General features: G+C 37.9%; 1 protein-coding gene across 8 annotated transcripts in view; it reads left to right on the top strand.

The window, feature by feature from the left end:
- The window catches only part of PRDM5 (PR domain containing 5), a 253,905-nt gene that overhangs the window by 148,638 nt on the left and 83,733 nt on the right, over positions 1-21,534 (top strand). For 6 of the 8 annotated variants that reach the window (XM_010858316.1, XM_010858313.1, XM_010858314.1 and 3 more), the window contains 2 exons: positions 1,856-2,016; positions 5,430-5,523. In XM_010858316.1, the coding sequence (XP_010856618.1) occupies positions 1,856-2,016; positions 5,430-5,523 (255 nt within the window). The remainder of the gene's footprint in view (positions 1-1,855; positions 2,017-5,429; positions 5,524-21,534) is intronic. The other 2 variants (XM_010858319.1, XM_010858318.1) reach the window with 1 other exon arrangement.

Below are 21,534 nucleotides of genomic sequence, written 5' to 3'. Positions count from 1 at the left end.
TTGTACAGGAACCAATATTTTGATTCACTTAATGCTTTAAGGGAAATACTTTCATAAGAGCAATCTTGGAGTATTTTTATCCAGTGCCTGAATAGATTTGGTATCGTTAACTTTTAGAGTCTTATGTCAGTTGTCCTTTCACTCTCACTGGTTATACATTTTATACAAATAAAATTTTAAATGACGAAAGATAAATGAAGAGAAATGAGATGACAGTAGTAACACCCTGCAACAAAAATGCAGAAAGGCAAGATACAAACACACCTCTCGGAAGTCTGCACAGCTCATGTACAGTTTGGTGTGACTATTTCAGGTATCAAATTCAACAACTCAACAGCTTCCTTAAAGGCTTTGAGACTTTCAAGAGCCAAACTTCTGTTTGAAAAGATGAAGGGAAAGTTATTTGCTTTTTCCTTTTTATTTTCTTTCTTTTTGTCCTCCCTTAAATTGATGTGAAGAGATGATGGGGTCTTCAAATTTCTAAATATACGCTAGTTAAAATGGAGTGGAAGGTAAAGGATCTTGGTTGAAATTGAGGTAATCTCATATTTAGGTCGGAGAAGGCGATGGCACCCCACTCCAGTACTCTTGCCTGGAAAATCCCATGGATGGAGGAGCCCTGTAGGCTGCAGTCCATGGGGTCGCTCAGAGTCGGACATGACTGAGCGACTTCACTTTCACTTTTCATCTTCATGCATTGGAGAAGGAAATGGCAACCCACTCCAGTATTCTTGCCTGGAGAATCCCAGGGACGGGGGAGCCTGGTGGGCTGCTGTCTATGGGGTCGCACAGAGTCGGACACGACTGAAGCGACTTAGCAGCAGCAGCAGCATATTTAGGTAAAGAAATTTACCAGCATATTTTGTCTTATAATGGATATAATTTGTGAATTTGGGCTATTATAATAGGTCTCTAAAAAGGGAGAATATATGCAAACACTAATCTGTCTTTATACAGGTTACATATGTTTTCTGACTTTTTGGGAGAGATCATTATCTTCTAATTGGGCACATGGATCAATTAAAATGTATTTAAAATAGACTTTAGACATAGCTTGATATGAAAGTTTAAGTCCTGCCATCTCCCTAAACATAGCTTTGGGAGTACTTGCCTGCAAGGGGAGGCTGTTTAATGCGAAGGTGAGAACCCTCCCAAGCACCCAGGGCTCCGGTTAGGAAAAGGTGGTTGCCTCTCTGGTCTCCCTGCCTCCATGCAGGTGCCTCTCTGAGATGTAGCCCCCAGATGAGCACCTGGACGTGGAAGCCCTTCCCCAGCCTTATCGCAGTGAACCAAGGACAGTGTTAGTGGGCTGAGGGAGAAAGGGGAGATGCAGCCCGCTCCTGTCCCGAGGTGTAGGACCCACTCTGACCTCCTCCTTCGGGGACTTCATACCAGCTTCCTGTCCAAGAGCCAGCTCTTCCCTGCCTCTGATGCCCAGAGGGAGAGTGGTGATGGGAGGGAACTTCAGGAGGGTCCGCAAGGCAGCTCACTGCTGAACATAAGTGTCTGTGCCCCTCACACTCAAGCCCCTTCCCTAGAAATACTGCCATTGAAGTTCTTACAATCTTTAGAAAATTAGCGGATTTAGTCCCTACATCTTCCAGTTAAAGGCACTGAGAATCCAGTTAAAGGTTAAAGGATTCCCCCCTGCCCCCCACCTAATTGACACAGGGGATAGCAAATATTGGAACTGAAAAAGTTGTTGGAGGAATGATCTTTTATGATTACAATGAATTGTTAGAGCTGTAAAGCTCCGGTTTTGGAGAAAACAACACTAAATCCGGTAGACATGAAGGGGTGTTAACAGCACCCTGTTGTTGCATCTGGTTCTGTAATTTGATTTTTCATTTCTAAGGTGAGAGGACATTCAAGTGTCATCACTGTGATGCTACCTTTAAAAGAAAGGACACCTTGAATGTTCATGTCCAGGTGGTCCACGAAAGACACAAGAAGTACAGATGTGAGCTGTGTAATAAGGCATTTGTTACACCTTCAGTGCTTAGAAGTCATAAGAAAGTAAGTAGAAACCTTCTGTGGCTTTGAAAGGATTATGTATTTTAACTGTACAGGTGTATGTGTTAATTATATGATAATCAATTTTAATCCATCAACACATTTACTCAGAACGACAAATAAGGAACCCATGATTGATACAAACTCTTGAGCGTGTGTCTGTTTTCTTCATTTCATCAGAAGAGAATATGTTTGAAAGCAAACCTAGATTTAGGTATGGTGCTGTGCAGTCCCAAGCTATGCTGACAGTTACACAGACTGCTCAGTGAATGAGAGTTTATTCACTTCTATACATTTTTTGATGAATGTAGGTTTCTTTTTTAAAGCTATTGAGTAAGACTTTTAATAGCTTTAGTTTTGAAAACTAGCTCAGGTACTTATTGACAGATTATTAGACTGAACTCTTCTGGGATTGGAGTGGTCCTTCTACGTCTTGCATCGCTAGGACCTAGGGAAGTTCCTGGTACAGAACAGGGACGTGATAAGTATTTGTTCAATGCTAATAAAATGATGTTCAGACTGATGGTGATTTGGAGATTATTATAGTTGTGTTATCCTAATTACCTCCAGCAGATCAACTCTACTTGTTGATTAAATGCATTTTAAGTGTATTTTTAAAATAGCAAAATTCATACTATGGTTAATGAAGCTGAAGGTCTTAGTGTTGACTTTAGAAATGACTGTGACGTGTTCTGGCTTTCTGTTGCTCAGTGTGCCCTGCTGAATGAAGTTTTGAAGTGACTTCTGTCATTATAATGCTTATTTTGGTACCTATCCTTAATACAGCTGTTTCAAAAGGACTGAACTGAGTAACTTTCTTTTATTGCATCTTTAATGCTCAGTAATAATGATAGTCTTCTCTTTTCAAAACTCTGAAAAGAATAATGTTTTAACTTCCATTGATTGGATTACTTTTTCATAAATTTATTAACCTTTTGTTGTGTTTTAATCAATGAGAAAATGTAGTGAGTTTTCAAGAAAGATATAGTTTGTTTGTCTGCAATAACAGATTGTCATAGAATGTATTTACTAGTGCATTGTTCATTTTCGACTCCTGTATTTACCCAAGTATTGTTCTCATATAGATTTGTTTCCATGCTTTCTTATCCTTATTTAAGATTTTTAGTGTTATACTTTCAGTATCTTTTAATACCATCCAATCAAATTCTGCACCTAATAATACATATTTTTGAATTAAGCTGAAAGGAACATTTTAATTCTTTTCATTACTATTGCCTTAATGGCCTTTAATTTGAAACTTATACCAGTGAAGTACACGTAACTGAGTTATAAGTAAGGGAACAATGAAATACTTATGTAACAGCAAGAGAGATCCTCTGGATTTTATAAAGATATTACAAATTACTTGGTAGTTGCCTGTTTGGAATAATCCAGTGTTGAAATAACTACATTTTATAGCTGTATAAAATTTCTAAACAGTGTTACATTAATCAGAAAGAATGGCCATATTTTGCCCCTTCTGTCAGGGACTAAGAAGAACACAGGTCTGTTATATGTTAAAATGTTATACCATTTCTTTAAACTGAACCATAATGCGGACCATGGGAGTAACAATTCTCGCTGAGGTGTAAAGAATGTATACCTGTTTTGTACAAGAACTTGTAGGGAAAATGGAAAGTTAAGTGCCTGCCAAATGCGGAATCAAGGAGCCCTCTGTTGTAGACAGTATTATTGGCTATTATGGCTGTCGATTAGACTGTATTCCTCAAACTTGCGAATAATACAAATCTTTTTCAATGGAGAAAACCTAAAGGACACTGAAGTTGATGAAGATATTTCATTTATAACTCTTTTACAAATTACAAATATTATATCCAAATACAGATCATAATTCAAAAATGAGAATTTATAAAGTAAATATCAACCAGTAAGTTTATGAAACTGATTATATTAAGATTAACAATCAATTTGGGGCTTCCCTGGTGGCTCAGTGGTAAAGAATCCACCTGCCAATGCAGGAGATGCAGGTTTGATCCCTGGGTCTGGAAGATCCCCTGGAGGAGGAAATGGCGCCCCACTCCAGTATTCTTGCCTGGAAAATTCCATGGAAGTAGAAGTCTGGCAGGCTACAGTCCATGGTTTCACAAAAGAGTTGGATACAACTTAGTAACTCAACAATAGCAACAATAGTCATTTTAATATGGAAGATGAGAATGTTTGGCTAGGTTTGTGATTCTTCAGGTTTATCAAGTTATGACATAAATGCTCCATCCCTTTTTCTGTATTCCAGCCAGCCTGTCTTTCCCTTCTGGGAACACATCATTTTTTAAAAACTTTTCCTGTTCTTTTTATATTTTCTTGTTGTTACTGTTTAGTTGCTAAGTCACGTCTGACTCTTCGCAACCTCAATGGCAATTCAAATAATGATACTTCTAATAATTTGCATAAAAGCAAATGCTTCCAGACACAGGTCCTGGAAGTTCTGTTTTCTAATTGTGATGGTAACCCAGATGATCCACGATATGCTTTTATTAACATTTGGGTTATCACTGAAATAAAAAAATCTAAAAATGATTTGAGAGAATGTACAGGTATCTGAAGTGATTGCCTTCTCCTCCCTTCTTTTCCCTTCTCCTAAGTTTGAAAAAAACAATGAAACTTGAAGAGTAGCTCTGACCCCTCATTTATTGAAATGACTTATTTTGATATTGGTAGAAACACTGGTCACCTGATGAGATCGTGAGACAAGTTTTAAACATTCCATCTGCATCTTCTTTTGGGAAAGGTCACTCTTTTTTTTCTTTCTTTGAACTCTCACATTTTATCAAAACTGGCTTTTGATGATACTCATTCACCTTTTCTTGTGTGGTAGTTTTATGCTCAGATAAAAGATATGTTTAAGGCAACAGTGATCTTTGAGATTGGCTGTTCATTTAACACTTGCTGATTTTCAAGATGAAATCAGATTTATTCTTTTTCTTTGCTTTGTAGTACAATCAATTCAGTCGAACAAACACGATGCAAGTAACAGAGTACTTTATTGAGATTAATTCTGTCTTCAAGCATTAAGTGCACACGAAGAATGTGGAAAAATGCTTCTAAGGAAGTGTTTCTTGGCACAGTCAAGGGCAGCTGTAGCCCCATTTAGATTATGTGGTTTTGCTAGCATATACTAGTTTTGTGTAACTTAATCATTTTTAGATGGGGGCTCCGAAAGGCTTAAAATGTAAACTGCAGAATTATTTTCAAATTTACACTAATGCATGATTCTAAGAGGTTTTTTTGAACCAGTGGGAATACCCATGATAAATTGTTTAAAATCTCATTGTGATATTAAATCATTTTAAAGAAACGTAATCCTGGGAAAAAAGGATTTACTGTTGTCAGAGGCACTTAATCATTTTTACCTAATTCTTTACATTTATCCTCAACCCTTTTTATTTCTTTCTGTTTAGACGCATACAGGAGAAAAGGAGAAAATCTGTCCATATTGTGGCCAGAAATTTGCCAGCAGTGGTACACTGAGAGTTCACATCCGTAGCCACACAGGTATGTGGGTTGTAATTGGCGATAAAGACAACACAAAGAAATCAATTCCTCCAGGATAAGGAATTTATAATTTTACAAAATGGCTCCAAGTTTAAGAATTATTCTTGACTGTTTTCTCTCTTACAAAGTTTTATAACATCTTGGTTCTTACTCTAGAAAAATTTTGAATAAGTATCCTTTCCCAAACTAAGTTAAATATCTAAAGTGGAAACTTTTTAATGTTTGTTTATGATATAACTGTTTTTTACTTTGTATACTAGGATAATGGATGGAATAGGAAATAGCAGTTTCATAGAAGGCTGAGGGTCTCCTCTTAAAACTCTTCCTATAACTTGCATTAGATATGCCCTTTTAAAATGTTAGACGTCCTTGGAATGTGGTTTGAATGCTGTAGGATTTTGTTGAACACAAGGGTGATGTGACCACAGTATCTCTTATGCCATGAATTGCTTCCTAAAGGGTTTCTTCATTTCTTACTACTTCCTATGTAATTTCTCTCCTGAAAGAGGGCTGTGCCCTAGTGAAGGGTGAAGGAACATCTGAATACTCTAGAAAGAACTTTGTTTGGATTTTGTCTGTCATGTAGAGAAGTACTTGAAAAGACTTGAAAGAATGCTCTTAATTTGACAGCTAGATGTGACAGATGTATGTGACTCTTCAGGGGTCCTCAGTAGCTGGAATGTGTTTGGTAAACTGTGTAACCAGATTACATTGCTGAAGCTTTATATTCAGGGGCCACAGTATTTGACTTTATCATTGTGTCCCCAGCACCTAACTTAGTGTTTAGCACAGTAACTCTGTGGTGAATGAGAAAAAGTTAGTTTAGGCAGGTCGAAGAATCAATATGGTGATTATTATGCATAGATTGAGAAAAAAGGACAGCCGTGAAGCATGATTTCTTATTTTGTGGCATAATTTCTAATTTTCTGGCTAAAGCTGAAAGATCTAGGTCAGCTTAGTAGTTGTCATCTTCAAATAGCCTCTTAAATACCTTTAAATGAAATATGTGACCTAGAAGAGATGAAGTATTATACATGATGACTGTGGAATAATGGGCAGCCTAAAGAAGAAAAAGGGGTCTTCTTGCTTAGAAGTACCTAGAGAAAGTGAGGTTTTCAGGATGGCGTCCAGGAGAAGAATATAACAGAAAGCAGAGTAGGGAGAAGCAAAAAGGAAAGGGCATTAGAGAACCATGTTGAGGACAGGTGGACTTAAACCAGTGCCTGCGACTGTTAGCACCGTGTCCTTTGTACAGAAGAAGCAGGTGGATGATGGAGAGCGAGCAGAGAGCGCGCCGAAACACTGAGCCCGCCTCTATAGCCTGGCAGTGTGGTCTTTGATGCCACCGGGCGCCATTCTATTCTGTGCATTGGAGGCCATGTGGGGTTGTGGTAGAGACAGGGAAGGGCAAGAGCGAGACCAGCCTTCCGTTGCAAATCAGTAATGCTTGGAACTGCGGCTTTGCACCGCCATCCTGGAAATGTAACTTACGGTTTCCTTGGCAGATTTTATGTCTGTCCGTGTGTGCTTGTGTATATATTGATAATTTGTGTGTGGAAGGAGGGCAAGTAGGAAATGGGGAAAGTGTGTTATTTCTTCATATCATAGTATATAATGCCCTAAGCCATTACCGTCTAATTGAATTCCGGTTGGTATAGTATGTTTTTATTTTTCTAATATTTTATTTGTTTATTTGGCTGTGCTGGGTCCCAGTTGTGGCACGCAGAGTCTTTAGTTATGGCACGTGGGATCTCGTTCTCTGACCCAGGATGGAACCCGGACCCCTGCGTTGGGAGGGCAGTCTTAGCCCCTGGACCAGCAGGGAAGTCCCAAGTGCATTTTTGTTTATTTGAATGACTTTGTTTATTTCTGGCTGTGTGGGTCTGTGTTGCTATGTGGGCTTGTCTTTGGTGATGGAGAATGAGGGCTACTCTCTAGTTGTGGTGCCCGAGCTTCTCACTGCAGTGGCTGCTCTGACTGGGGGGCTCGTGGTCTCAGGAGCTGCGGTGCCCGGGCTCTGGCACACAGACGTAGCTGCCCTGTGGCAGGTGGGATCTTCTCGGACCAGGGATTGAACCCATGTCTCCTGCATGGGCAGGTGGACTTGTTACCACTGAGCCACCAAGGAAGCCCACAAGTATGTTTTTAAAAGGCGGCAATAATTGTTCAGAATGCATTAAAATGTGTGTTTTAGCACAGAAAAGATGGATCCAATGATAGCTCAGCTGGTAAAGAATCCTCTTGAAATGCAAGAGACCCCAGATCGATTCCTGGGTCGGAAAGATCCGCTGGAGAAGGGATAGGCTACCCACTCCAGTATTCTTCTTCCTCTAGTGGCTCAGCTGGTAAAGAATCTGCCTGCAATGCGGGAGATCTGGGTTCGATCCCTGAGTTGGGAAGATCCCTTGGAGGAGGGCATGGCAACCCACTCCAGTCTTTTGGCCTGGAGAATTCCATGGGCTGTATAGTCCATGGGGTTGCAAAGAGCTGGACATGACTGAGTGACTTTCATTCATTCATTCAATCATAGAACACTTGATTATTCAAAAATATTGCATCCTTGAGAATACCAAGTGCCTGCATTTTATTTTACTTGTAGGTATGATGGGCAGTGAAGAATAACCTTAAACAAGTAATTTCTTCTAAAATTTTAATTAAAAAGTTGTATTAATAAGTTTTTGAGCTCTAAGAGTTCTGTCCAATAAAAATATTAAATAAATGTAGTGGTTTTTGTTGTCATATATTATGTTCTGTATTATATGTAATCTAAATAATACTTAATCATAACATTTTATACATGATCTGGCTATTTAAGTGTTGTACAGATTCTGTTCTGTTGGTTTCTGATCAAGAAAACAGGCCACCTGAATTCAGCCAACAGTGCTAAGGCACAGTCAGACACACATAAATTTAAATAAATAAAGTGAAAATATAAAGGCAGCTTATGTGTTTGTGTATGTCCACACAAATAGTTGTGTGTTTATTTATGCTTGTTATTTACGAACTGACTTAGCACACACATTTACTTATAACTAGATATTTTTTTTCTGCTTAAAATCAGACTCATCTTCACATTTTGCAGTGCTGCTTTGAGTCACTCTGATGTGAAGCCAGTGTTTTTGGTGACAGCTGCCTGGCAGCACGGCCGGGACTCTATTTGAAATGGTTGGTGCCAAGCAGTTTGTCAGTGACTGCAGAGCTGGTATCTGGGTTTCCACAACAGTCCTGGCATGGATGTGTTTTTTTGTGTGGACAGATGTTGCTTTTGCTTGTTTTATTTGCTTTGTCCTATTCTCCAAATGTTATGCATCCATTTGCTCTTCTTGGAAGCTAGCTCAGTGACCAAATGAGTTTGTGTAGTTAGTTATTTTGCTTCTTTGATGATAAAGCTTTCCTTATTTTGAGTTCTGTAAATTCATTTTTTCTCTCCTTTTATTATTTTTTCTTATGAAATCATGTGATTTAATTCAGCCCTTTCTCACACTAGATTTCGCAATTTACGTTTGTGCTACAGTGTAACAGGGGCATGGGGTCACAGCCTATTCTATAGGAAGCATTTAGGTATGTACAGTTAGGGACTGTGCAGTGAGGTGAGGAGGACCCTGAGTGAAGATGGGTGGGACAGTCAGGACAGACAGCTGATGCAGCTCTGAGGAAGAAGGCACTCTGGATCATTGGTGCTCACACTTCAGCCTCAACTCTCCTTACCATCTTAGAAATCACTGGGGGCCTGGGAAGCTTCTATTTGTGTGGGTTATATTTGTTTGTTATTGTTTAGTTGCTAAGTCATGTCCAACCCTTTTGCAACCCCGTGGACTGTAGCCCATCAGGCTTCTCTCTCCTTGGGTTTTCCCAGGCAGAATACTGGAGTGGGTTGCCATTCCCTTCCCCAGGGGATCTTCCTGATGCAGGGATCAAACCCACGTCTGCTGCATTAGCAAGCGGATTCTTTACCACTGAGCCACCAGGGAAGCCCAAATTGAGAACATTTAACAGTATTTGTTAATTTGTTAAAAATAACAACAGTACATCCATTACATATTTACATAAACAACACAGTTTTACAGAAAGTAGCTACATTTTCCTAGTCAGAAATAATTTAGTGAGAAGGGACACACTGTTGTACATCTCTGAAACTTTAATATCTGGTTCAAGAGGAGACAGCTAGATTCCTATGTCTGTTTCTTAGTTCATCCTGCTGCAGCAAGTTCTTTTGGTTGCAGAATTTAAAGAAAATTTGGCCTCACACAGATTTACGGTTAGAGTTCTTAACTATCCTTTGTAAGTAATTCTGCATGTTGTTTATTACTACAGTAAAACTCAAAAAGTAGTAGTTGTTTTTTTTTTTTAAAGGCTTATATTGTGGAAATTCAAATCTTCTCAATGGGCTTCTCCTGTTTTGTTACTTTAAAATCCATTGGTGTGTCTTGTGCTTTGAATGATCTTTTACCCGCGCGTGATTCTGTAACATGATGCACAGATCATGTGGAAAGTGTTGGCTCACCGAGTTACATAGATCCTGCACACGTGTTAATGTCATCACTGATCTCATTAGACAAGTCTGAGTGTTCAGACGCCTTCAAGCATGGTAGCATGTACAGATTTTCCAAAATTCTGAATTTTGCTTTGACTACTCTAATTCTTACGTTTGGTAAGGCATATTTCCCTCCCTGCCTGCCTTTCTTCTTTTCTTTTGAAATGACAGACTTTTTATTAAAAAAACAAAAAGAAAGTTCACCATATACCCAAATCTGAATAACCATATTTTGTCGTCATTTTGTTTCGAGTAAAAATGATGTTCCATGAGAAAAAAACTGTTAGTTCAGCTCATGAATCAATCATACAAGTGCTTTTTCTTGAGACAACTTTTCATATATAATATGCATTAAAGGAAGTTATTTCCCACTTCATAGCTAAAAATATTAAAACATGGTACTCGGGAGTTAAGGTTTAATAAAATTAATGTTAAGGTCTTAAAGGTTAAATATTAAGTTGTTAACCGTGGTTATTTCTTTGCATTTTAAATATGATAGATTAAATTTTCTTGATGATTTTCTGTATTTTATAATTTTTCTATAATTTTCTTGTGTAAGCAAAATATTTAAAGTATATTAATGTTATGATTATGCAGGAAACTTATCAGAATGTTCATGTTTAACTATCTAGGTATTACATATCTGCATCTTATTATCAAATGGACCAGCATGAAGTACATATAAAAATGCATTTTGAAAAGAGAAATGACAATGAGAAAGCAAATATGGTAATATTAAACCTAAATGAGGGTCTATAGTGTTCATTGAACCATTTTTCTAATTTTTCTTCATGTTTGAAAATTTTCATAATTAAAAGCGGGAGTGTTTTATTCCATGAGAACCAAGGAATGTACACGGATACCAAGTAGGGGCAACTGAGATCTATCTCTTGGACATCCAGCATCACAGCTCACATCTTACTCATGCCTCCCTCTCCCTCAGGGCCTGGCCCTTTCATCAGGGAATGCTATATTCTTTAAACATAAGCAGACTTTTGTTGTTTCATTTTTTTGCTTACAGTTGTATTGCTCAGAGAGAAGCCAGATTCTTCTGAAGGAACAAAATATCACTGCTTCATGCTTAATCATTTTAAAAAAGGAATTCCAGGAAACTTGCAATTCTCCTGGATTATTCAGAAGTTTTTTTAAATACATTTGAAAGCATATGTATTCTTTAAAAAAGAAAATGTAAAGAATTGAAAGTAACCAGTCAAGCTGTTATCCTATTGGAGACCTTTCGGTGGTTTCCCTTTACCTTGTGCAGATGACATCCCTCGTGCTGATACTTGGCATCCCAGGGTCCGTCCCCTCCAATCTCCAGTTGAATGTCACTTTCTTCCTGGCATGTTACCTGTCCTTCCCTTCACTCCCCTCCCATCGTCCATTTTGTTTGATGAGTTAATTCTGTAGGAACTGGAATCATTACAAACAATTGTGTGACATATTACAGTCTCTTGCATTATGTTGCTTCTCACAGGAGATTTTGAGGCCTCCCATTGTTTGGTATAAATGAATATCTCTTCTCAGTTATGATACTAAACTTTATCTGTTCCCTGACTAGATTCTGAGCTGAAGGGCAAGACAGATCTGGCTTTTTAATCAAGTCTATTGAAGGAGGGAAGCTTTCTCAGATATTACCTGAGTTAATCCTTTCATAGCCAATGTGATAGGTTTCTCAGATCATTCCTTCTCATTTTCTAAATGAAGCTGAGATTCAGAGAAGCAAATGACCTATCCAGTCAGAGTAATAAGATTCAAATTCTTCTTACTTCAAAGTCTATTTTATTTTTGTGTTATCTCTTTTTTGCTACAAAGCTGTAAGCTGCTACAAAACTGTTATCACCACAAAAATGAAAAAAATTCAATAACTTCTTCAGTATATAAAGTTGAGAAGTGGAATTCTGGAAGTAGTGTTTTATTTCTGCAATATGGCAAGTTTATGCTTTAGAACCAAGTGAAAGGCGTTCTGATTTTTTTTTAAAACAACCATCACTTGTTCATTTACTCCATAGTCATCTTTAGAGTGGGCAATAACAGAAAATGATGATTAAATTTAGTTTCACCAGATTCTTTCTATTTTTCTAAATGACTTTATTTTTAGGGCAGTTTTAGGTTCATGGCAAAATACAGAAAGGTACAGAGATTTCTGCATCTACTTTCCCCACTCCACCCATGCGTAGTCTCCCCTACTATCAATATTCCCAACCAGAATGGTACATTTGTTATAATTGATGAACCTACACTGACAGCTTATAAGTCTTTAATTTACATTACGGTTCACTGTTGATGTTGTACATTCTTTTGGTTTGGACAAATGTGGACCCACCATTATAATATTCAGAGAATTTTCACTGCCCAAAAATTCATTTTGCTTTATCTGTTCATCCAACCATTCTCAACCCCTGGCAACCACTGATCTTTTTACTGTCTCCTTAATTTTTCATTTTCCAGAATGTCGTATGGATGGACAGATTACTTCTTTTATTTTTGGGAAATGACTTTATTTATAGTTGACCCTTTCATTTAGATGGATGTACATTTGAATGCACTGCAGTGTGATGAGATTTTTATAGAGGTAGTAGGCTTTTCATCATTTTCCCATTATGTTGAAGGAGTCAGTTTCATTTTGTTTTTATAGTATTCAAACTGTCCATCAGTATTTGGGGAAGCCAGTTTTCTTTGTTGTAACATTAGATAACACTGAGCTTTATGAAGAGGAAATATGACTTCAGTTTATCATTCTTTCCAGTTTGGCAGTTGGTAGCTTTCATCATTTCCTATCTGATTCAGGGACACTTGCTTTGTGTAGCATGAAATTCAGTTTTCTTCATGTTAATTTTCTTAGAACAGGTTTTATTTTATTGACTCATGCCTGTGGTCATTCTATCAGGCAGTGATCACTTAGCTGTTGGATTACTACTGGTCTTTTAGTGCTGGGAAGAATCTTAGTATTTATGTCTCTGTTGTATTTTTTTCTTAATGTTGTTGTTGTTGCTCAGTTGCATCTGACTCTTCGTGACCCCATGGACTGCAGCACACCAGGCTTCCCTGTCCTTTATTATCTATCAGAGTTTGCTCAAACTCATGTCCATTGAGTCGATGATGTAATCCAACCATCTCACCTTCTGTCATCCCTTTCTCCTTCCCTCAGTCTTCCCCGGCATCAGGGTCTTTTCTCATGAGTCAGCTTCCCACGTCAGGTAGCCAAAAGTATTGGAGCTTCAACATCAGTCCGTCCAATGAATATTCAGGTTTGATTTCCTTTAGGATTGACTTGTTTGATCTCCTTGTAGTCCAAGGGATTCTGAAGAGTCTTCTCCAGTACCACAGTTAGAAAGCATCGATTCTTTGGTGCTTTAGGCTACTTTATGGTCCAAATCTCATATCCGTACATGACTGTTGGAAAAACCATAGCTTTGACTATATGGACCTTTTTCAGCAAAGTAATGTCTCTGCTTTTTAATACACTGTCTAGGTTAGTCATAGCTTTTCTTCCAAGGAGCAAGCGTCTTTTAATTTCATGAAGAAGAGAAGCGAAAAGCAAAGGAGAAAAGGAAAGATATTCCCATTTGAATGCAGAGTTCAAAAGAATAGCAAGAAGAGATAAGAAAGCCTTCCTCAGTGATCAATGCAAAGAAATAGAGGAAAACAACAGAATGAGAAAGACTAGAGATCTCTTCAAGAAAATTAGAGATACCAAGGGAACATTTCATGCAAAGATGGGCTCGATAAAGGACAGAAATGGTAGGGACCTAACAGAAGCAGAAGATATTAAGAAGAGGTGGCAAGAATACACAGAAGAACTGTACAAAAAAGATTTTCATGACCAAGATAATCACGATGGTGTGATCACTCACCTAGAGCCAGACATCCTGGAATGTGAAGACAAGTGGGCCTTAGAAAGCATCACTATGAACAAAACTAGTGGAGGTGATGGAATTCCAGTTGAGCTCTTTCAAATCCTGAAAGATGATGCTGTGAAAGTGCTGCCCTCAATATGCCAGCAGATTTGGAAAACTCAGCAGTAGCCACAGGACTGGAAAAGGTCAGTTTTCATTCCAATCCCAAAGAAAGGCAATGCCAAAGAATGCTCAAACTACCACACAGTTGCACTCATCTCACACTCTAGTAAAGTAATGCTCAAAATTCCCCAAGCCAGGCTTCAGCAGTACGTGAACTGTGAACTTCCAGATGTTCAAACTGGTTTTAGGAAAGGCAGAGGAACCAGAGGTCAAATTGCCAACATCCGCTGGATCATTGAAAAAGCAAGAGAGTTCCAGAAAAACATCTACTTCTGCTTTATTGACTATGCCAAAGCCTTTGACTGTGTGAAACACAATAAACTGTGGAAAATTCTGAAAGAGAAGGGAATACCAGACAGCCTGACCTGCCTCTTGAGAAACCTGTATGCAGGTCAGGAAGCAACAGTTAGAACTGGACATGGAACAACAGACTGGTTCCAAATAGGAAAAGGAGTACGTCAAGGCTGTTTATTGTCACCCTGATTATTTAACTTATATGCAGAGTACATCATGAGAAACGCTGGGCTGGAGGAAGCACAAGATGGAGTCAAGATTGCCAGGAGAAATATCAATAACCTCAGATATGCAGATGACACCACCCTTATGGCAGAAAGTGAAGAACAACTAAAAATCCTCTTGATGAAAGTGAAAGAGGAGAGTGAAAAAGTTGGCTTAAAGCTCAACATTCAGAAAACGACGATCATGGCATCTGGTCCCATCACTTCATGGGAAACAGATGGGGAAACAGTGGAAATAGTGTCAGAGTTTATTTTTTTGGGCTCCAAAATCACTGCAGATGATGATTGCAGCTGTGAAATTAAAAGACGCTTATTCCTTGGAAGGAAAGTTATAACCAAGCTAGACAGCATATTAAAAAACAGAGAGATTACTTTACCAACAAAGGTCCATCTAGTCAAAGCTTTGGTTTTTCCAGTGGTCATGTTTGGATGTGAGAGTTGGACTGTGAAGAAAGCTGAGTGCCAAAGAATTGATGCTTTTGAACTGTGGTGTTGGAGAAGACTCTTGAGAGTCCCTTGGACTGCAAGGAGATTCAACCAGTCCATCCAAAGGAGACCAGTCCTGGGTGTTCATTGGAAGGACTGATGCTGAGGCTGAAAGTCCAATACTTTGGCCACCTGATACGAAGAGCTGATTCATTGGAAAAGACCCTAATGCTGGGAGGGATTGAGGGCAGGAGGAAAAGGGGATGACAGATGATGAGATGGCTGGATGGTATCACCGACTCAATGGACATGAGTTTGAGTGAACTCCGGGAGTTGGTGATGGACAGGGAGGCCTGGCGTGCTGTAATTCATGGGGTCACAAAGAGTCAGACACGACCGAGCAACTGATCTGAAGTAATACTTGGCAAAATACAATGATTTGCTAAGATTGCATAATTTATATGTGATTCATCTTGAATGAAACTTGAGGCTTAAACTTTCTCCAGTGTATCACATTGCTGGTATTTTTATTTCTTATTCTTTTCCGTGCTTCCTAACCCTTAGTATTACTCTTGAACTTACCCTAGAATTATATTCCTTCCATAACTCATAGTGTTGAATGATATTATTATGTTGATAAACAAGCAATTGAGGATAAAGTCATCTCATCTTGGAAGCTTGAGGGTCTGTAGTTTGTTATTTATTGTCTAACTGAGATCTTTAAATATGGAGAAACTTCTGCGTCATATAATCAACCATCAGCGATACTTTGTTTTTTCGTACCTGGTTCATATCCAGAGCTTCCCTGGTGGCTCAGACAGTAAAGAGTCTTCCTGCAATGCCAGAGACCCTGGTTCTATCTCTGGGTTGGAAAGATCCCTTGGAGAAGGAAGTGGCACCCCACTCCAGTACTCTTGCCTGGAAAATCCCATGGATGGAGGAGCCTGGCAGGTTACAGTCCATGGGTCTCAAAGAGTCAGACATGACTGAGCGACTTCACTTTCATTTCCATATCCATATCACTTTCATAGCCAGGATCCGTGGCTCATACGGGTGAGTCATATGGCTCATGGCATTCATATGGGTGAACCATGGATACTCTGTGTTCTGATAGATTACATGTTTTCAAATTCCATTTTATTGATTTCCTCCTTTTATGAGCTTTTATAAATTGCTTAACCTCTTCAAATCTTAGTTTCCTCACCTGAAAAGCAGGCATAATAAAAGTACTGACTTTATAACATGTTTCAAGGTACAGATTAAAGTGTAGGCAGAGAACTTTGCACAGTGCCTAGCCTGGTGTAAGCTTGCTGTCATGTGATCTGTTGCTGCCAACTGTGCTGTGATTTGTTGTTGTTTTTCCTACTTGTATTTAATCACAAATAGATTCATACTCCCTCAATATACTCTCTAACTCTCTAGTCCCAGTGTGGTCATCAGCATCTTTTCGTAACCTTTAGCAGCAGCGTATAGATCATCTCTGGAACACGGATGAGGGTTTGCTGTCAGACAGCCTCGTTTGGGTGAGTGAGTGGTGCGTGGACTGGGTTGCCTTCATCGTTAGCGAAGGTGAGTGTTTAGGTCCGTGCCTGGCAGGCAGCTCTGTAATTTATCATCCAGCTTTCTATGCTGGACTGACAGAGATGGCACTCTGAGGGTCAGCTGAAATAGGAGAGCACGTTTTCCTGTTGGTTTATAGCTTCTTAGGGTCAATGAGAGCCAGGGTTAATTCCACAAGGTAATCCACGGACTGTGACATGAATTCCATCAACTGTTCATAAGTTATGGAAGAAGTTCTAGGAACTGCTTTTGGGCCTTTAAATCTCTGGGCCAGAAGGTTAATTACTTGCCTGCAGTTCCTACCAGCTTTCCATGTTAATAGATACCGGCTGTGTTGGCCCTTCTGTTCTGGTCTTGCTTGAATACTGTTATTTGAACATAGTAATAAATCACTGTCTTAGGAAATATTTAATTTTTTGGTAACTATCTGCTATCATCTTAGAAATACAAAGAGTTGGTATATTACGGTTTGATTATGCTTGGATTTTTAGCCACTTTTTCTTCTCTAATAGTTTTTCCAGTGCAATTTAGCATTCTTTGTAGAATACTTCTTCAAAGTTATGAAAACAATAGGTATAACTAATTATAAGTAAGTATAAGACAGTGACAATTATTCATAAACAAAAATAGACAAAAAAGACACTGTATACACAGATGAAAATTTAAACATGTCTTTTCACATTTTTATAATTAAATAACCTCTGTATGTTGAGAGAGAATTTATTTTGCTATATTTATTTTCTAAGTGGTTAATTACTAATATTAGGCCAAACTAAATATTCTTTTACTTACAGGTAATCTAAGAGTTAGCAGAATAGTTGAGTGTAGAATCTGCATAGGAATAAAATTTCCTCTTCATCCCCATCATACTTCAGAGATTGATGTTGAGAGCTTCAGACTTTTCCTAAGAGATCTTACTCATAGGTAAAATCTTGAGCTGTATGTTTAATTCTTATTCTCTCAATGTGATTTTGACACTTCAGATAATTTTTGATCAACCACATCTGTGGAATAAACCATTTTCCCTTTATTTGTTGTTGTTGTATTCATCTCTTCCCCCGTTGACTTTGAGCTAGTAACAATCATATATAACAAGTGAGAGAGACATTCATTTTGACTTTGAATAGTAATGTGATTTTTTTTTAACTTTTTTGAAAAAATATCAAAAGCCTTAGTTTTTTTAATGCAAAGATTATAATGCTCATGTCAAAGTCACAGGCATCCTATCTTAATAGGAGGTGCATAGGAAAGAGGGAGGGAGTGACAAGTGTCTTGGAATAGAATGTGATGAACAGTTATCAAATGAACAGCACAGTCACAGAGACTCTGGTAAGAGGGATCGTTTAAAATATACCATAATTTATGTAACTCTATTTTTATTATTTCTTTTTTCTTTGCTTTGTTGGGACCCTCAAAAATGAAAGTGGCCTATGCAACAGTTTTCACTGTTGAAACTGTAATTCAGCATCTTTATTGGTAAATTATTAGCTAGTATTATCAATAGCTGCTGCTGTTAAATTTAGAACGCAGCATACTCCTTTAGGAAAACCAAAGGAGATTTTATTTCCTCTGATATATGCTTCTTCCTACCATTGCTACCATGCCAACTCCCCACCCCCACCCCATCCCCCCAAGCAGCTTCTCTCCGTGCTGTTTTTCTGTAGCTCTGAGTTGTGCCTCAGGCCTGAGGAAGGTTTTATATCTTTTATAGATTTTGGATAAGAGAAGAGTTTCTGGGCTTCTTGCTACTCAAAGTTTTATACTCTTGATTCGTCCTTGCTGGCACTGAAACAGGAGATCCCCTCCGTGTGCAGGCACCTAAGGTTTAACTGCTTCATCACTTCATGACCACTGTTTGCAAAGTACGCTCTTAAATACTGGGTTAAATAAACCTTGGGGGAGAAATTCTTAAAAATGGGAAACTACTGGGTAAAAAGATGCATGGTTTTCCACCAAAGTCTGACTCCCTTATAACAAAACCAAATCAGTGGTTACCTTACTTTACTTAGTGACCTTACTGTGAAGTGTCTCATGTATCAGTGTAGAGAATTCACGTAGGAGTTTTTCTTTCTTGGTCAGAACCTTTAAAACTTTCTTAGCGTCTGGATTGTTTCCGATGCTTCTGCTGTTTGTGGAACAACCTGCTTTGCTTCTGGCAGCACTCACGTCAAGGACCTCAGGAAGGTAGGTGTCTTGGACCCTTCAGACAAATCACACAGAATGGGTGACATTTGTATCTGTTTCCTGCCCAAGCCAGGGCTTCTTGAGTAGGAAACCTTTTACTTTTTCTTCCTGGTTAATTGTATTTTTAAAGGATTCGTGAAGTCTTGTCCTTTTTTGTTTTGCATCTCATATCCTATTTTGTTAGCATCAGTAAAACTTTTTGTTTTGCCCTCAACCGATATATAGGTCTGGCTTCTTTTTATTTTGGACTAGAAAGTTAGAACATGGCTCTCCTGTTTAACTTCCTCCCAGTGAACCCCGCCTCACTTGCTTTGCCATCTTTTCAGAAATGAACTGTTGATACTGAAACTGAAGTTTCTTAAGGAAGAAAAAATGCATCTTTTACTTTCTTGAAGTGCTGTAGAAACTTACATTTTTAAAAAAAAAAGACTCGATTTGTTTTGGTTCAGTATTTTGGGACGCAAAGGTCCCCCTCGGTCATCTTTCGATTTTTACATTTTATGGGCCACTTCATTACAAATAGTGAACTCTTTAAACTTTAAAAAGTCCAGCAATCCCACTGCTGGGCATACACACTGAGGAAACCAGAAGGGAAAGAGACACGTGTACCCCAATGTTCATCACAGCGCTGTTTATAATAGCCAGAACATGGAAGCAACCTAGATGCCCGTCAGCAGATGAATGGATAAGAAAGCTGTGGCGCATATACACAATGGAGTATTACTCAGCCATTAAAAAGAATACATTTGAATCAGTTCTAATGAGATGGATGAAACTGGAACCTATTATACAGAGTGAAGTAAGCCAGAAAGAAAAACACCAATACAGTATACTAACACATATATATGGAATTTAGAAAGATGGTAACAATAACCCTGTGTACGAGACAGCAAAAGAGACACTGATGTATAGATCAGTCTTATGGACTCTGTGGGAGAGGGAGAGGGTGGGAGATTTGGGAGAATGGCATTGAAACATGTATAGTATCGTGTGTGGGACGAGTCACCAGTCCAGGTTTGATGCACGATGCTGGATGCTTGGGGCTGGTGCACTGGGATGACCCAGAGGGAGGGTATGGGGAGGGGGGAGGGAGGAGGGTTCAGTATGGGGAACACAGGTGTGCCTGTGGCGGATTCATTTCGATGTTTGGCAAAACTAATGCAATATTGTGAAGTTTAAAAATAAAATAAAAAAAAAGAATAATAAAAGAAAGTAGAGTATCTCTAAATACTCAAGGAGTAAATGTCAAGTTCAGATTTGTGTTGTCTTTCTAAGATGACAGTGAAATTCCACAATATTTGATTAATAGCAGCATCCCAGGAGTAACAGTTTGGGGTTCAGTGAAGTGGGGTTTTGTGACTCTTTTGGCTACAGAAAAAAAAAAAGTATTTCAGTTCATAGAAAATTGCCAAGAATGAATTTGAGCTACTCCTGTTTCTCAGTGTAGCATTTTACTTCTCTCTATACTGTACTGCTAATTTATTAAATTTCTCCATTGGTCAAAGGGATTAAAATGGTGAAATTGGAAAAGTGCTTGGGTAATGGTTATACAATTCTAATTTTTGGTTTAATTTTCATTTAGAATGAGTCACTTCGATGTTTTGTAACAATTTTGTTAATAGAAATATAAGAAATATAATTCATAAATAGAAAAATAAGCCAATCCTGTGATATTCATGGAAAACAAATAGCAAGTTTTAAAGAATTCCCATATAGTATATATATGTTAAAGTTCAACCATGTGGAACCATCTGACAGTATTTTTCATGAAACATACACTTCTGAGGCTTGCTTTCTTCATTTGAAATTGCCATCTCCAAAACTTGATTTTTGTTAGAAAAATAAAAGTAAAAATTAAAATTATGACTCAAAACTCCTTAAACATTATTTAATTCAATTATTTAAATATTATTTAATTTGAATTCATCAAAAATGAGAGTTTGACCTTACTCCATCTTAAATTACATTTTCTCTGTATATATATCTTTTCATGTTTTCAGAGTTATGGGAATTCCTGAAATCTATATAGGTATTAAAAAATATACTGATAAAATAAAAGTTAAAGTTATTAAAATGCTTCCTGGAGATGGTTTATTTTGATTTTAATAAAAATCTCTTAGAACATTTGTTGACATTTTATGCTTGTTTAAAAATCTCTAAAACTGTGGGGCTCATTAGCTGTACACTTTTTTAAAAAAAACAGTATGGTAAAATATACATAACATAAACTTTATCATTTTAAGCACTTTGTTCTGTACATTTTAATTTTCAGATGTCCAGATTATTAAGTCTTTTGCATTCAATGTGTTTAGTGGCATTAAATAAAATTTGATAAATTTCTGATAGAGTGATCAAGTTCGTGTCTAAATTTAAATCCATGGTCTAAATTTAAGAATATCAAAATATCTAATATAGGTATATTGAAGTTTGCAAGATTTTTATTTACTAACTTTTGTTGCATAAATACAGATCTTTAGAAAGGACTTGTCAAGGTGGACATTGGAGTGATTATGTAGCAGTAGATGGATATTCAGTGATTCGGTGGCTTTAAGGCTTTTCCGTTTATCATGAAGTTTCATGCTAACCTGAATTCCCTTCACAGATTTTAAGATTCCATTTTATTTTACTTTTTTTTAACTTTCTATTTTGTATTGAGGTATAGCTAATTAACAGTGTTTTTATAGTTTCAGGTGCACATCGAAGGGACTCAGCCATACATATGTATGTATCCATTCTTCCCCAAACTCCCCCGTTTTAATATTAGCAT

The sequence above is a fragment of the Bison bison genome, unplaced genomic scaffold, assembly GCF_000754665.1.
Source record: "Bison bison bison isolate TAMUID 2011002044 unplaced genomic scaffold, Bison_UMD1.0 scf7180017864385, whole genome shotgun sequence".
Lineage (NCBI taxonomy): Eukaryota > Metazoa > Chordata > Mammalia > Artiodactyla > Bovidae > Bison > Bison bison.
This window is presented reverse-complemented; position numbering and strand designations above follow the sequence as displayed.